General features: G+C 43.9%; 1 protein-coding gene across 2 annotated transcripts in view; it reads right to left on the bottom strand.

Annotated features, from left to right (window-relative positions):
* The window catches only part of LOC141049051 (anaphase-promoting complex subunit 1-like), a 272962-nt gene that overhangs the window by 204628 nt on the left and 50511 nt on the right, over positions 1-17823 (bottom strand). For both annotated transcript variants that reach the window (XM_073545167.1, XM_073545166.1), the window contains exon 5: positions 7400-7482. In XM_073545167.1, the coding sequence (XP_073401268.1) occupies positions 7400-7482 (83 nt within the window). The remainder of the gene's footprint in view (positions 1-7399; positions 7483-17823) is intronic.

Below are 17823 nucleotides of genomic sequence, written 5' to 3'. Positions count from 1 at the left end.
CGTGGTGTACATGGACTTTTCAAAAGCTTTTGATAAGGTGCCACACAAAAGGTTGATACATAAAATGAGAACAATGGGGATAGGGGAAAATATGTGTAGGTGGGTTAAGAGCTGGCTCAGGGATAGGAAACAAAGGGTGGTTATTAATGGAGCACACTCGGACTGGGTCACGGTTAGCAGTGGGGTACCACAGGGGTCAGTTTTGGGCCCGCTTCTTTTTAACATATTTATTAATGACCTTGTAAGGGGCATAGAGAGTAGAATTTCAATATTTGCAGATGACACTAAACTCTGCAGGGTAATTAATACAGAGGAGGACAATTTTATATTACAGGAGGATTTATGTAAACTAGAAGCTTGGGCTGATAAATGGCAAATGAGCTTTAATGGGGATAAATGTAAGGTCATGCACGTGGGTAGAATGAACAAGTTGTAAAATTATGTGCTTAATTGTAAAACACTGGGCAAAACAGTCACTGAAAAAGACCTGGGTGTATGGGTGGACGACAAACTCACATTTAGTGGCCAGAGTCAAGCAGCTGCTGCAAAGGCAAATAAAATAATGGGATGCATTAAAAGAGGCATAGATGCTCATGAGGAGAACATAATTTTACCTCTATATAAGTCACTAGTGCGACCACACTTAGAATACTGTGTACAGTTCTGGTCTCCGGTGTATAAGAAAGACATAACTGAACTGGAGCGGGTGCAGAGAAGAGCGACCAAGGTTATTAGGGAACTAGGGGGTCTGCAATACCAAGACAGGTTATTACACTTGGGGTTATTTAGTTTGGAGAATCGAAGGCTTAGGGTTGATCTTATTACAATGTATAAATATATGCGGGGACAATACAAAGACCTTTCTAATGATCTTTTTACTCTTAGACCTGTGACGGGGACAAGGGGGCATCCTCTACGTCTGGAGGAAAGAAGGTTTAAGCATACTCACAGACGCGGATTCTTTACTGTAAGAGCAGTGAGACTATGGAACTCTCTTCCATATGATGTTGTAATGAGTGATTCACTACTAAAATTTAAGAAGGGACTGGATGCCTTTCTTGAAAAGTATATTATTACAGGGTATATACACTAGTCTCCTTAATATTGCGTTGATCCAGGGAGCTAGTCTGATTGCCGTATGTGGAGTCGGGAAGGAATTTTTTTCCCCAATGTGAAGCCTACTGTTGCCACATGGGGTTTTTTTGCCTTCCTCTGGATCAACATGTTAGGGCAAGTTAGGATAGGATATGGGTTGAACTAGATGGACTTAAAGTCTCCCTTCAACCTTAATAACTATGTTACTATGTTACTATGTTTTCCACAAAAATGATCTTTTTGCCCCCAAATTTTTATTTTCACAAGAGTAACAGGAGAAATTAGACCCCAAAAGTTGTTGTACAATTTGTTCGGCGTACGCTGATACCCCATATGTGGGGGTAAACCACTGTGATCGCCTTACTGCGATCCTTGGGTGGCAGAATGCACAAATCCACAAAAGATGAATAATTGGTTTTATTTTTTATGCCGTTCCTCGTGTGGTATTAGTGATTAGGCGACTTTATTCCTCGGGTCGGTGCGATTACAGCGATACCAGATTAATATCCTTTTTCGTGTTTAGCTTCTGTCACACACCTGCATCGCCGTATTTTGAGAGCTATAATTTTTCCGTATTCCGGACGACAGAGTCATGTGCGGGCTTATTTTTTGCGTGCCGAGCTGACAATTTTAATGATACCATGTTGGTGCAGATACGAACATTTGATCACCAGTCATTGCATTTTAATGCAATGTCGCGGCGACAAAAAAAACGTAATTCTGGCGTTTTGACTTTCTAGCCACGCCATTTTTTTTTATTGATAGATTGGGCGATTCTGAATGCATCGATATCAAATAAGTATGTTTAATTTTACTTTTGTTTTATTTTCAATGGGGCGAAAGGGGGATGATTTGAAAAATATAATATAATAAATATATATATCTCTCTTGAGAAAGGTCCACAACTCCCAGGACCGAAACGTCGCTGTATGGGCAACTAGCCAGATGGGCTGATAAATAGCACTTTGACTGGATTTCTTTTGGCGTGCTGCTTTCACCTTGAGGCCTATTCTTGAGGTTTGGTATATGCCTGGAAGGCTTGCACCCGCAGTGTCTGTTCGATTTTTGTGCTGCTTTTTCCCTTTTTACACACACACACATACATATATAAAACTTTTTTTCTTTTGGCATGCTTCAATAGTCACCATAGGAGACTAGAAGCTGCCATAGCCCGATCGGCTCTGCTGCATAGAGGCGATGGTCAGATCGCCTCTATGTAGTAGAATTGATGACTTGCTATGAGCGCCGACCACTGGGTGACGCTCACAGCAAACCAACACTGACAACCACAGAGGTCAGAAGGAGACCTCCAGTTGTCATGTCAACACACCGGTGAACCGCGATCACGTGACGTGGGTCACCGGCGAGCGTATTTCCGGTGCGACTGCCCGAAGCGGCATTTAACTAATTAATAGCCGACATATCCCGGGAAAGATGTGGGCTCCGGCGGTGAGGGAGTCCGAAATCGGCGTACTATTACGCCCGAAATCGGAAAGGGGTTAATCAGTATAATGACGCCACCCTGACACTGCGATTGTTTACTTAGCAAAATCCTGCTAGTAGGTTCACTTTAGCATTATTCTTAAGGTCAGTATGACTAAGGCTGGGTTCACACGTAGCGGAACTCTCGTGGAAATTACGTCGAGAGTTCCGGAATTCCATTCTGAGGGAAAATCGCATTTTAAATTCCCGCGATTTTCCCGCAGAAAAACTAGCATTTTGCAAGCGTAATAAGCTTGCAAAATGCTAGCGTTTTCCAAGCGATCTGTGGCATCGCTTGGAGACTGATTGACAGGTTGGTCACACTCGTCAAAGTGTTTGACAAGTGTGACCAACTTTTTACTACTGAGGCCGCCTATGCAGCATCAGTAGTAAAAGATAAAATGTAAAAAATAAAAAAAAAATATAAAATAAAAATGGTGCTATTCTTACCTTACGACGTCCCGCGCAGCCTTCCCGCCTCTCTCCACGCTCCCGTTCCCAGTAATCCTTTGCGAAAATGCCCGCGATGACGTCCGTTCTCGCGGGATCGCGACGTCGCGCGGTCATTCGCGATTACGTGGCGCGAATGACCGCGAGACTTCGCGATCCCGCGAGAACGGACGTCATCGCGGGCATTTTCGCAAAGGCTTACTGGGAACGGGAGCGTGGAGAGAGGCGGGAAGGCTGCGCGGGACGTCGGAAGGTGAGAACAAAATTTTTTATTTTAAATTCTATTTTTTACAGGGATATGGTACCCAAAGCCCGGAGGACAGTCTCCTCTCCGCTGGACCGTGGGTACCATCCACAATTGTTCTGCTTACTTTTTGCATGGTGTGCACAGCCACATGCGGAAAGTAAGCAGAACAATGCATTCCTATGGGTGCGGGATCACCACGATTCCGCAAAATTAATGAGCATGCTGCGTTTATCGCGAAGTGATTCCGCCGCGGTAAAAACTGCAGCATTAGCACAGCATTGCGGAATCCATGGGATGCTTATTTTTCACGGCAAAATCGCGCGATTAAAACCGCCGCGGAAACGCGAAAAAAATGCCACAAGAGAACTCAGCCTAAAGGTGATAAAGGAGCTTTCATATGGGGCACGACAGGGTAGTTTAGGAGTTTGGAGTTATAGTTCTGCCCTACACATTTTTTTTTCTCTTATGCATTGCCTCCATGAACAGGTGTTTCAAGATAATGGGGAAATCCTTCCATTTTGTATTTGCACTGGTTGTGTCATGGGCACATTATATGTTATACCTATGTATATTTGAAACCATGTATGTTATATGTATTGTCTGCTTTTAAAGGGAATCTGTCACCCTTTTTATTTTTTTTTTGACTATCAGTTGCCGGCATTGACATCAGGGGCTAATCTACAGCATTCTGTAATGCTGTACATAGGCCCTGATGTAACCTGAAAGATAAGAAAAACACGTTAGATTATACTCACCCGGGGGGGCGGTCCGGTCTGATGGGTGTCGCGGTCCGGTCCGGCACCTCCCATCTTCATACGATGCCATCCTCCTCTTGCCTTCCTGTAGTGGCTCCAGCGCAGTCGCACTGCTCTGCCCTGTTGAGGGATGAGCAGAATACTGCAATGCGCAGGTGCCAGACCTCTCCCGACACCTGCGCACTGCAGGAATCTGCTCTGCCCTCAACAGGGCAGAGCAGTGCGCCTGCGCCGGAGCCACTACAGGAAGGGAAGAAGACGTCACAGTTAGAAGATGGGAGGTGCCGGACCGCGACCCTCTCTGGTGAGTATAATCTAACATGTTTTTATCATCTTTCAGGTTACAATGAGGGCTTATCTACAGCATTACAGAATAGTCAAAAAGGGTGACAGATTCCCTTTAAGTAATCTGATACCCAATTGGGGGTTTTATTAGTTTGATTAAAGGTTATGTTTTAAGGTACTCTTTGCTGTAAACACACTCCTCGGCAGCAGACTTATACCTCGACTGCAACTATCAGGCCTCCTCAGTTTAATGAGAAAGCAGTGGGAGAAGCAAAAGCAATAAAAGCATGAAAGGAAAAAACTCCAATTACACCCAGAGATTGCTCGGTCTGGCGTGAAAGCGTGGGTGTTGTGTATCAATAAAAGACTATTAGGCTATGTGCACACATTGAGTATTTGCTTGCAGAAATTTCTGCAAGGTCTATGCATCCCTTGGCAGCAAAAACGCTGCTGCAAAAATGTATGTTTTGCCACAATTTTTGCATGCGCTTTTTGTACAGACAAGAAGGCTTTTTTTTCCAAATAAAGATATTTAAAAAAAAAAAAAAGTTTTGTGATGTAATTTCTTGGTTCAACACCACCTTTCATTCTGATGTAGTGTTGCACCAGGGTAATGGGATTAGGGCTTGGTGTCACCAGCTGTCATTGACACCAAGCCCTAGGTTTAGTAATGAAAAGGTGTTCTCACGCAGCGGTGGTGCCATGAGTGATCGCACAGGAGATGATCAGCTGATGAACTCCGGTGAACTCTCACAGCAGCTTAGTGATACACTTACAGAAGGCCGATGTGACTGTTCTACATGGGAGATTGCCGTGGGGCACTCGAGATTACGTGGAATATGGCGGACAGGCAAGTATATGGTGGTTTATTTTAAATTTTTTCTAGGAGAAGAGGGCATCGGGGATTTGGCGTTAGGTGAGTATAATGCGTTTTTCATTTATATTTGAAAATGTATGTAAATTTTTTTTTTTTTTTAATAAAGTGTGAGCACATGCGCTGGCTGACAAGAGACTACTCTTTTTACCACAGGTCATAGTATCTCTGCAGGTCACACTGACATTTGACAGAGTGACCCCATTGCGCTCTGACGGAGGTAGTGATCTTACCGGCGGTAAAGTTACTGCCTATCAGAACCACTGCGGCGGTGTTTCCCACGCTGTGACATAGATGACAGCGTGGGAAACACTTTGGGAAGCCCATAAAAAAGCAAATAAAAAAACAGCAAATAAGCTAACATTTTTATACCTGCTTTTTTGCTGAGTATTTGACTGACTCAATTTAAGTCAATGTGTGGGAAAACGCTTGAAACCCGAAGAATTGACATGCTGCAGAAAAAAAAAAATGCACTGCAAATACTCAAAGGAAATTTACAGATCATGTGCACAACACTTCAGAATTGTCACTGAATTAGCTTGCAATAAGGATTCCATAGAATTTTTAGCCCATTTTCGCACAGAAAAAACGTCACAAAAACACATAAAAAACGCATAATGCACACACAGCCTTAGAATCTTACAGTGAGTACCAAAAATCTTCATTTCTTGGTCTCTTCATTGGAGGACACAGAAACCATGGGCTGTCCCAATTTTCTCCCTACGGTGGAAATGAAAGCTAAATATATTGTATATATATGTATATATGTATATATATATATATATATATATATCCCTCATAGGAAACTTAACTGCCCACAGACTTATTCCAAGATGGTCACTCATTTTATTGAACGGGTCTCTAAGCATTATAATTGCACATAACGCTAGTCTTTATATTAGTACTGCAGTTGGTCCCTCACAAGGCTGCCACAAGGCCATTCATTAATAACTTCTTATAGCGTGAGTTTATCAGTGCAAAAGAATATCTCACACCATTACACCTTACTCATTATTAAACAGAGTCTGCCTCAAATCTACTGATCGGTCATATACAAATGAATCCCGCCCATCTACCTAGCTATGATTGCCTACATCTATGAGATGACTGTTCTGTGTATAACATTTCCTCATACCAGTTGCAACATGGGCGTCCTGTCCAAAAGTTGTATACATGGCCTTGCAGCGGTCTGTCAGGGAACAAGTGCAATACTAGACTAGCGGTATGTGCAATTATATTGCCTAGAGACCTGTGCAATAAAATGAGTGACAATATAGGAATAAGTCTGTGAGCAGATAAGTTTCCTATGAGAGGTATGTAGTGGACTATTGGATTAAGTTCTCGACAAATTGTCAGTGTGATGACTGATAGCTGCTAGAATAAAAAATAAGGCCAGGTCTGTTAAACTGATATACTTTTACAATTTTTTTAGATACAATGTTTCCTTGTACATTGCTTACTTAGGACTATCCGCCATTAGTGGCTTTTAAGTCTATCAGCTGTATGATTGGTACAGAGTCTCTTGTTTGCCTTTTTGTGGCTAACTCTGCCTGGTTCGGTGAACATAATCATGTGTATGAATACCTTATTTTAGGGTTTTCTTGGTTTAGTCTCGTTTCAGTAAATATAGGTTAACAATAAAATAAGTCTCCTGATGAGTCGTCTTTGGAGAGGACAACGAAATGCATAGAGACTAGGGGCTTTCATAGTCAGGGTGTTATTGTCGCCTCACCCTATATACTGAGAAGTGGGGCATATGTTTTTTTGTTAGTCAGTTTCTGACTAACCATCAGGGGGTGAACTGTGTGTATAATGTCCGTATTATATTTAGGTTTTTTGAATAAAGGTTAACTGAAGAGGCCTGACGCCTGCAGGTGAAGTATAATCTGCAGGGGGAGAACACAATTTTCCTTTGTTAGGCTGTATTATTTGGGTCAGCCTCCAAATGGCTGTAAACTAACCCACTGTTTCTGTGTACCCCAATAAAGGAACCAAGAAATGATTTTTGTGTTCCTATCTTCTGAAACCCACCACTTGTTCCTCTCTCAGCTGATGGTGATGTGTGAGGCATGTATGTGTTTCAGAGTAGTCTACTCTTTAGCAATATCATTTTAAGGTCCATTTGACGTGATTTTTGCTTTCTAAATAAATAAGCTCTCATACAGCCATGGCAAAAGAAAAAAGCATTTTGGAGGCAAGGACAGGATGTACCTTGAAGGACTTTGAGGCATCTCATGTGAGTAGCTGTTTCGCTCAAACAACAAGCCATATTTTGTGGGCCAAACATTGGCGACCTAAGAAATGTAAAAAAAAAAAAAAAGTTACAAAAGAAAAAACTGTACACAGCTAAACATTTGAAAAGTGTTATTGGTCTGGGAAGAACTGCAAAACAGCGCACTCATGACAACCTTGTCACACTGGACCTGTTCTCACAGAATCAATCTTATTGTATTCACTTGGTGAGATTTTTTAAAATCATATTCCAGACCCCTAAGGCGGGGTTCACACGTAGCGGAACTCTCGCGGAAATTACCGCGAGAATTCCGGAATTCCATTCCACGGGGGAAAAAAAAAAAAAAAAAAAAAAAAAAAAAAAAAAAAAAAAAAAAAAAATCGCATTTTGAATTCCCGCGATTTTCCCGTGGAAAAACTAGCATTTTGCAAGCGTAATTAGCTTGCAGAATTGCTAGCGTTTTCCAAGCGATCTGTAGCATTGCTTGGAGAACTGATTGACAGGTTGGTCACACTCGTCAAAACAGTGTTTGACGAGTGTGACCAACTTTTTACTATTGAGGCCACCTATGCGGCATCAATAGTTAAAGATAGAATGTAAAAAATAAAAAAAATATTGTTATTCTCACCTTCCAACGTCCCACGCAGCCTTCCCGCCTCTCTCCACGCTCCCGGTCCCAGTAATCCTTTGTGACAATTACCGCGGGATCGCGAAGTCTCGCAGTCATTCGCGCGACGTCATCACGAATGACCGCGAGAACGGAAGTCATCGCTCGCAAAGGCTTACTGGGACCGGGAGCGTGGAGAGAAGCGGGAAGGCTGCGCGGGACGTCGGAAGGTAAGAATAACAATATTTTTTATTTTAAATTCTATTTTTTACAGGGATATGGTACCCAAAGCCCGGAGGACAGTCTCCTCTCCTCCGGACCGTGGGTAACATCCGCAAATGTTCTGCTTACTTATCGCATGGTGTGCACAGCCACATGTGGAAAGTAAGCAGAACAATGCATTCCTATGGGTGCGGGATCGCCGCTATTCCGCGAAATTAATGAGCATGCTGCGTTTTTTTACTGCGAAGCGATTCCGCCGCGGTAAAAACCGCAGCATTAGCACAGCATTGCGGAATCCCATAGGAATGCATGGGATGCTTATTTTTCGCGTTCTCGCTGCAAAATTGCGCGGTTAAAAACGCCGCGGAAACGCGTAAAAAAACGCCACGTGTGAACTCAGCCTAACAATGATGGCACGCTTACCGCAATAAAGATATTGCGGTTAGATCCTATATCACTGGGTCATAGTGCCCAAAGAAAAAGTGGAAGCAGATGCAATTTCACTAAAATATAGTAAACCTATACTCAGAATTAGTTATTCCAAAATCCATAACAAGGAATTTTTATCATAGAGAGTGACAAGTTCCACATCATTCCAGAAAACACATAGGATACAACAATGGATATGACAATCCAATGAGTGGACTCCTTTCAAGGTTTATCTATACACGAATGTAGTAAAAACATTTTTAGTAGATATAAAGTGTCATGTGCAACATAAACAGATATGGTGCAGCTTTAATAAACTTTAAAGTGCCAATGCAACGAGAGAGTTTAGATAGTCATAAGGAGACAATAAGAATGATGGTCCGATGTAATAAAAATGGCATTCAGACTGTATACACATACAAAAAAAGAAAAAAAATAGGTGAAAACCTCATGTTTAGCATTTATACTTATCCTAAGTGAAGATGCCGAGTTAGTCCAACAGTGAAAATAATGAATCTCCTTTGTTATCAATGGAAACCTACAGATGAAAAAGGCGGTACCTCTCTCCCACATTAGTTGGTTTACAGAGCATTACACAGAACTTTCAGCTGCAACTCAAATGGTTATAAAAAATCCAAAATTAATCAAATTAAGCTTAACAGAGGCAGCGTGTGGCTAAGTACTAAAGCTAACTCACTCTAATGTGCACACCTGTGTGTGAAAGGGAGGGGATGTATGGGTGCCGTCATGGGATCAGAGAAAAACCATTATCGGTAAGTAACTACGATTTTCTCTTTCCCCCATGACAGCACCACAGAGAGAATTACAAAGATTGTACATCTAGGGAGGGACCACCGCCTCCAGAACCCTTTTCCCAAAGGTGAGATCTGAAGAGGTCAAGTCTAGACAGTAATGTCTGAAAAATTTAGAGGGGGAAGACCAAGTGGCAGCTCTACATATCTGGCCTATTGAAGCGCCGGCTTTCTCCGCCCAGGATGATGCCACTGCCCTGGTTGAATGGGCCCTTACGTCCTCCGGGATGGCCGCCCCGCAAGAGGAGTAGCATAGGGTGATGGCCTCTCATATCCATCTTGCCAGTGTGGCCTTCGATGTTTTTTGACCCTTCCGAGGACCCTGAAAACAGACAAACAGAGCCCTATCCTTCCTAAACTCCCTTATGGTTAACAATTATTGGACCAGGCGCCTTTTTACATCTAAAGTGTGTAATACCTCTTCTGTTTTGTTCTTGTTATTGGGACAGAAGGAGGGTAGGGAGATTTCCTGGGTCCTATGAAACTGTGACGATACCTTGTAGAGATATGCTGGGTCGGTTTTAAAAATTACCCTATCATCCAGTACTTGCGTCAAGGGTGAGTGGGCAGACAAAGCTTGCATATCACTAATGCGGCGGGCAGAAGTTAAGGCTACGAGGAGGGAGGTCTTAAGGGACAATATTTTTAAGGGAACCTCCGCTAGGGGTTCGAAGGGAGATTTGGTTAGTGTGTTTAGCACTAGGTTTAGATCTGGTGGGGGTGGGTGCGTAGGGGAATCGGCCTGGGTCTACTTGAGGCTCTAATAAATCTCATAACCCATCTATTTTTGGCTAGGTCATGGTTATACAAAGCTCCCAAGGCCGCCCACCTGTACTTTTAAGGTGCTGGTAGCTAACCCCTTTTCCAACCCCTTCTGTAGGAATTCCAGAATTTTGTCTATTGGGATTTCCCCCGTTGGGTCAGAGCCTGACACGGACATGAATTTTTTCCATACTTTGCAATACGCTTTAGTGGTTACTGGCTTTCTGCTTTGTAGTAGCGTGGAAACCAAGTTTGACGAGAAGCCCCTATTGCTTAGGAGTTCCCTCTCAAAAGTCAAGCTGTCATGTGTAAGTTTTTTATATGGGGGTGATACACTGGTCCCTGGGATAGAAGGTCTGGAGATTCTGGTAGAACCCAGGGATCTGTTACGGACATTCTTAGCCAGGGGAACCATATTCTCCGTAGCCAGAAGGGCGCTATTACCACTACCGTCGCCTTTTCCCCCCGTATTTTACTCAGTACTAAAGGGATAAGAGATATTGGAGGGAAAGCATAAGCCAGATGATAATCCCAGGGAATCGTGAAGGCGTCCAGAGCTACTGGGCCCCCCGGGGATCGATCGAGCAGGTGGTTTGCAAGTGCAACTTCCGGTTCTGACTGTTCGCAAATAAGTATTTCTGGCCAGCCCCAGAGTTTCACAATTTGGCTGAAGACTGACTGGCTTAGTTCCCACTCCCCCTGTTTTAGGCGTGTTCTGCATAAGAAGTCCGCTGTTTGGTTTTCCGAACCTTTTATGTGAAGGGCTGTCAGGGATTCTAGGTGGTTTAGATATGCTACCACTACCTGGTTATCTGAGAAGACCCTTGTATGTTGGGAGCGAAGTGAATCTAGAAAATGAACGAGAGCTAGCTTTACTGCAGTAACTCCATCATATTTGAGGAAGCTGACTCTCTTCCCCGAGTCCAGGGCCCTTGCGCCACCTGGTTGCCTAGATGTGCACCCCACCCCCAGGGGGATTGCGTCCGTAGTCAGGATCTTTGTCGCTGGTAACGCCCAAGGAACCCCCTTGGTTAGATTGACTGGATCCACACACCATGTTAAGGAATGTATTGTGCTTGGTGAGATGTCCAATTGCCTTTCTAAGTTCCCGTGTAGGGAAACATCTGCGTCTAATATTTCCCACTGTAAGTCTCGAATATGGCTTTGTGCACTGTACTGCAGGTATGCAGGCTGTCATTGACCCCAATAGAGACACTGCTTTTCTCAGGGTAGTGACTTGGGAAGCTATCATTTGTGACACCATCAGTGTCATCTTTTGAATCTTCGTCTGCGGAAGATAGCATTTTTGTTCGGTTGAGTCCAGTATTATCCCCAAGTACTCCTGCACCTGACTTGGTACAAGTCTGGATTTGGGCAAATTCAGCATCCATCCTAGACTCAGAGATCTCATGACCATGTCCAATTGTTGTTTGCAGTGGTGAAAGCTGACGCCTACTATTAAAAGATCGTCCAGGTATGGGACTATCAGGAAGTTTTGCACTCTTATGTGGGCCATTACTTCTGACATTATCTTTGTAAATACCCTTGGAGCATTAGCTAGCCCGAAGTGGAGGGCTCTGAACTGATAATGTTTTATCACCCCCTGGATCGTCACTGCCACCCTGAGGAATTTCCTGTGGTCTTTGTGAATAGGTACATGGTAATATGCATCTCTCAAGTCTAATACCGCCATGAAACAAGATGGGGGAAGCATTTTTACACAAGATTTTATTGTCTCCATTTTGAAGTGCTGAATTTCCAGGAACTTGTTCAGTCTTTTCAGATTTATGATCGCCCTGTACGATCCATCTGGCTTCCTGCGAAGGAATAGAGGGGAGTAGAAGCCTTTGCCTCTGTCCTGGTGGGGGACTTCTTGTAATACATCCTTCTCCCTCAGAGTCACGATTTCTTGTTGTCGAGCCAGCTGCTCGTTTGATGTCCTTTGGGGCGTTATCACAAAAGAATTGTTTGGGAGGGAATTGAATTTTAGCCTCAGACCTTCCTTTATTATGCTTAGTATCCGTGAGTTCATGGATATTTTTTCCCAGGCCTGGAGAAAGTAGGATAATCTCCCCCCGACCCGGGGAGTACCTTCATTGTGGCTTTTTGTTGTCGGGTGGTTTGTTAAACATAAAGCCTTTATTTTTATTTCTTCTATCCTCCCACCCTTCTTTGTTCCCTTTTGGGGGCTTTTGTCACATGAACCTTCTGTTCCGAAAAGGCCGTTTGTATGCTTGGCTAGGGAACCCAGGGAAGGATTATTTCTTGTCCCCTGCCTTGTTCAAGATGTCGTCTAGCATTGGGCCAAATAAAAATTCCCCCTTGCACGTGATTGCACACAATTTGGTTTTTGTCTGCAAGTCTCCCGGTCAGCATTTCAGCCACAAAGCGCGTCTTGCGGCATTCGAAAAGGTGGCTGTCCTGGCTGCCAGCCTAGTCGAGTCTACTGACGCATCCGCCAGGAAAGCTGCTGCTCCCTTCATTACAGAAACTGACCTTTGCATTGTTTCTCTTGGGACTTTCCTTTATTTGTGAATCTAAGTGATCCAGCCAGACCATTAGGGCGCGTGCCGTGCACGTGGCTGCTATGGCTGGATTTAGCCCCCCTCCTGCCGCTTCCCAAGCATTTTTTTAAAAAAGTTTCTGCTTTTTTATCCATTGGGTCTTTCAGGGTGCCCATGTCTTCGAAGGGCAGGGCAAATTTTTTAGAAGCTTTTGCAACCGCTACATCTAATTTAGGTGCTTTACTCCATAGGGAGCAGGCCGGTTCGTCAAAGGGGTATTTCCTCTTGGCTGTTAGGAGGACTTTTTTGTCTGGCTTTTTCCATTCTCGTTTAATTAGGCAGTGGATTTTCTCATTGACCTGGGAAAGCCCTCCATTTTTTTTTTTTGTTCCCCGGCATCCTGCGTCGACTGCAGGTACATGCTGTAGGTTACCCGTCAGGGACAGGAAACCAACTGATGTGGGAGAGAGGTACCTCCTTTTTCATCTGTATGTTTCTTGTCCCTGAGGGCGGGTCCCTCTCTCCGTGGTGCCGTCATGGGGAAAAGAGAAAAATTTATTCAGGCTCTGTGTAATGAGAGAGGGCAGGATAATATAAGCTGGAACAAGAAACCTTCGGAAACTTAATAAATGAACAGTGATGTGAATCTTACAACAAAATGTATGTATAATGCGTGGTCTTTACACTCAACCTCTGTCATTGGTGCCTGATATGACAATAAACTGCCCACAACATGTAACTGATTTAGTCCATAGTACACGGTCATGTTCTTTCACTCAGTCATACTAGGAAGAGGTGGCATTTATAGTTAGGGACACATGGATGGCAACATCGATAAGGCAACCTCAAATGTTATTGATCCACTTTTTAAAAAATTAATGATATCAACCTACTGAATAAAAACGCAACGATAATTCTCGTGGAGTCTCCTCTGTGCTTCCCCCCCCCCCCCCCCACATGATCACGAAATGCGCCAGTTGCTGATGCCATTTCCAGATACAGAGTGATATCTAAAGGGAGAACTGCCAAACTCTCTAAGGCTTGTTTCACATTAGCGCATCTCTGCGCAGCGTACGATCCGCATGCATCACACGAACCTATATTTAACATGGTGTACGCAGGGACATGCATCAATTCGCACCGCGGTTGCGCATGCATGTGTCATTTTACGATGTCCGGCGAACGCAACTTGTTGCATTTCTTGAGGAGTCCTTTATGCGCAGTCATGCACATGCGGATGAATGCATCAAAACAACGCATTACTGTCTATGGGAACGCATTGGTACGCAAGGACATGCGTATGCATGCGTACTTCAGAATGAGCAGGTTCAGGAAATGATATCACCACCTGCTAATTGCCAGCTGTATAAAAGAAAGTGTGGACACTGCAAGGCATTACTCTCCAGATTCTGGATGTGAGCACAAGACTGTCTATGTAAGTACAGAAGATTTGAAAATGTCTGTCTGTCTTTGCAGTCTGTACTCTTTCTTATTTTCCTTGTAGACTGGTTGCTGCTCCGTTCCTGGACTACTGTTGTAGCTTGCTTTTCCTGTCCAGGATTTCTCCATTCTGGTGGTGTGGTATTGAGCCCAATTTCTCCTGTCCAGGATTTCTCCGTCCCGATGCTGTGCTGCCTGACTGCTGTGCTGGTATTGGTATCCATTGTGTTTATTTTATTTTTTTTGTTTGGCTCTTAACAAGTTTAATTTTTCTCTGTTCTTTTCTTTAGTGTTTCACTTGACTGCTGCCTGCTATTCCAACATGTCCTCCAGTGAAGCTTCCCAGAGTGGACATGACACTGATTATGTAATTAAGTTTGATATACTGATTGGAATGTATTGACTAGCAATACTATACATGTGGTAAATCATGTATTTCAGGTATTTTCTTTACAGGTACCTTCCAGTGTGGAAGAGCAGGAGCAGTCGAGTGTAAATGAATCTTCCCAGGGTCGTCAGCCTCAAGTTCCTGAGGAGGAAAGATGGGGGTGTAAGTAGTCTTTTCATTATCAGATTTGTAATTGAATTTGTTTTCAGTTTTACTTACCAGTGAGGAAGGCAAACCAGAGATTGAATGAGTTGGTCGTTACCAATCTGTGCAAGAGCGAGCAGCGTTGTGGGACCCCCATGATCATAATCATTCTGACTCAGCAGTGATTCGACGACTCTGGGAAGAAATGGCAACATCGCTGCTGGCTGATTGGGACCATGCCACACTACATGCCAGAAAGGATTTTCGCAAGTATTGCAACGTGGTCTGACGTGGCAGTGAACCTGGTAATGTAGGTGCATTGTTTTACAATTAATTTTTTCCTTTACCCCTTCACAGTGAAGAGAATGAAAGTCAGTTGGCGTTCGATGAAGGATCGCTACAATAAGGACACGAGAGAGGAGATTCGGGTTCAAAGTGGTGCCGCTCCAACGCTCAGAAAATATAAATACCATCGTCTACTTTTGTTTCTGAGGCCTGCGGTTAGTCAGCAAACGCCAGTATCTTTTGTGTTGTCTTACAATTATATAAACAATGTAATTTTTTTTTACTAATGTTTCATTTATTTTCCACACAGAACCTGGTGCAGCACCACACAACCTGGATCATCCTCTGTTGGAGCTGCCCCTCATCGACCAGCCAACGAACAGGCCCAATCCCAATCATCCACCAGAGATGGAGCAAGCAGGCTGGCTTCACAGACTGGGGAACAGGCAGCGGGTCTATCTGGTTTTCCCCTCTCCCAGCTATCTGCCACTGGTTTTGCTGGGTCTTATCAGTAGCAGAGGGCCTGGGAGAGGCCAGTCATGCCCAAGTTTCTTCACTTGGGCTCGATCTTCCGGGATGTTCTGACGGCGGTTTTAGAAAGACTGGATAGTGGGTTCACTCAGGTGAACACACTTTTCCAGGACGTCCACAGACACCTTGACCACCTGGAGGCCGACCTTCACAGAGACCGGCGCAACATATTTTTTTTTCATCACTAGAGCGGTGCGTGTCGGAAAACCTACAGCCTGATCTCCAGCTGAACGTGATGCAGGCCTGCCAGGCTGCTTACAACCAGGCATTGCAGCAGTCCCGATATCAACAGCAGGCACAAACTACATTTCCTACAGGTCAACAAGGGCCAGCAGAGCAGCAGTGGCAGAATCCTCCAGCACCTTTCCAAACATTTCAAGGACTTGGATACCTGTCTGCTCAACAACGACAACGCAAGTGACCTATTCACCACCACCGCTGAATATTAGGACTGTTCCTACAGGACCCAGCTACACCACGCAGCTGAGTGCAGCAGCCAAGCAGCCATCAACTTACACCATACAGCCGAGTGCAGCCATGTAGCCTTCAACTTCCCCCACGCAGCCAAGTGCAGCAGCCATGCAGCCTTCAACTTCCACCATGCAGCCCAGTCCAGCACCACACTGCAAAAGAGGCCACCACTCTCACTCAGCCAAGCAAAAAACGCAGAGGTTCATTTAAAAAACAGTCTCCCACTAGTGACTCTGCTCAGCACAGGAAAAAGACGACCCAGAGTGGAAAAAAAAAAAAAAGTCAGCCAAAATTGGACCCACCACCTCCACCCTCACCTACCAATGCGTCTGTTGTCAAATATGTCACTACCTTCCCTTGGTGTCTCTCCCTTCCAATTTGTCTATCCCTTCCCAAGATTCTACTCCTAATGTGTCGTCTACTCACAATGTGTCTAGTCCCATCCATGAACTAATTCTGCAATTTATTGCCCCTTCATCATCGACTACCACCCAATCATCACAGCTCAACATCCCTAAGGTCCACAATATCTCACCATCAGACAGACCCCGAACATAAACCCAAATGTTGGTTAATAAAAAAATAAAGTTGTTTGTTGTTGGTAAATAAAATTTGTATTTTGTTTGCACAATCCCTGTGTTTTCTTTGTCTCTTTATGTGAAAACACATGTGTGTATTGTATTGAGTGAAGTACTGTAGTAACGGCTGTTTCACTGGAGGTGCTTTATTAGTAATAGACAGCAAACATTAATGGTACATTTACCGTATATACTTGTGTATAAGTCGAGATTTTCAGCGCTTAGTTACCCGCTGTTTACCCTGGATACCAGCTCCCAGCGTCTGCTGTATGGCGCTGGGAACTCGCTGATCCTTGATTTCTCGCTGTCACGCGCAGCGATGTGTGCTGCCCAGCGGGAGACCAACGATAGATTTATGGACTAGACCATTAGGCAATGATTAACGATAAGACAACTGATCGTTGCTATGTGTCACACGCAACTATGTTGTTTTGACATCGCTGCAAAGTCACCAAACTGGTTCACAATATCGTTGTGTGTAACGGGGCCTTAAGACCGAGTCTGATAAGCCAACTTTTTTTTTCTACTTTCTGATGCACAGAAGTTAACACAAATGGGTTTGAATGGCTACTAAAGGTAACATCCTCATCTGTGACCTGTGACAAATGCCAGGAAAATTGTTTTGGGATGCAAAGAAAAACCTACAAACAACAACAGCTGAAATACTGGACTCTCTGAAATCTAGCAGTGTTGCTGTTTCAAGACGTATAATAAGGAGGCACTTGAAGAAAAATGGGTTGCATGGTTGAGTTGCAAGAAAGCCATTACTGCGCAAATTTCACAAAGTACCTTGCCTACAATACGCAAAACAGAGACAAGCCTCAAAACTTCTGGAACAAACTATTTTGGAGAGACGAAACCAAAATTGAACTTTTTGGCCACAACCATAAACGTTACATTTGTAGAGATGGCAACAAGACTTATGATGAAAGAACATCATTCCTACTGTACTGCACGGAGGTGGATCACTGATGTTTTGGGGATGTGTGAGCTAAAAAAGGCAAGGGAAACTTGGTCAAAGCTGAAGGAAAGTGGAATGTAGCATGTTATCAGCAAATACTGGAGGCAAATTTGCAATCATCAGCCCGGAATTTGCGCATGGGACGTACTTGGACGAGCCAACATGACAATGATCCAAAACACAAGGCCAAGACGACCTGTCATTAGCTACAGCAGAACAAAGTGAAGGTTCTGGAGTGGCTATCTCAGTCTCCTGACCTCAATATTAT

This window comes from Dendrobates tinctorius, unplaced genomic scaffold (genome assembly GCF_039654945.1).
Source record: "Dendrobates tinctorius isolate UK_male_01 unplaced genomic scaffold, ASM3965494v1 ptg000140l, whole genome shotgun sequence".
NCBI lineage: Eukaryota > Metazoa > Chordata > Amphibia > Anura > Dendrobatidae > Dendrobates > Dendrobates tinctorius.
Note: the sequence above shows the minus strand (reverse complement) of the source record. Positions and strands in the feature narration are given on the sequence as shown.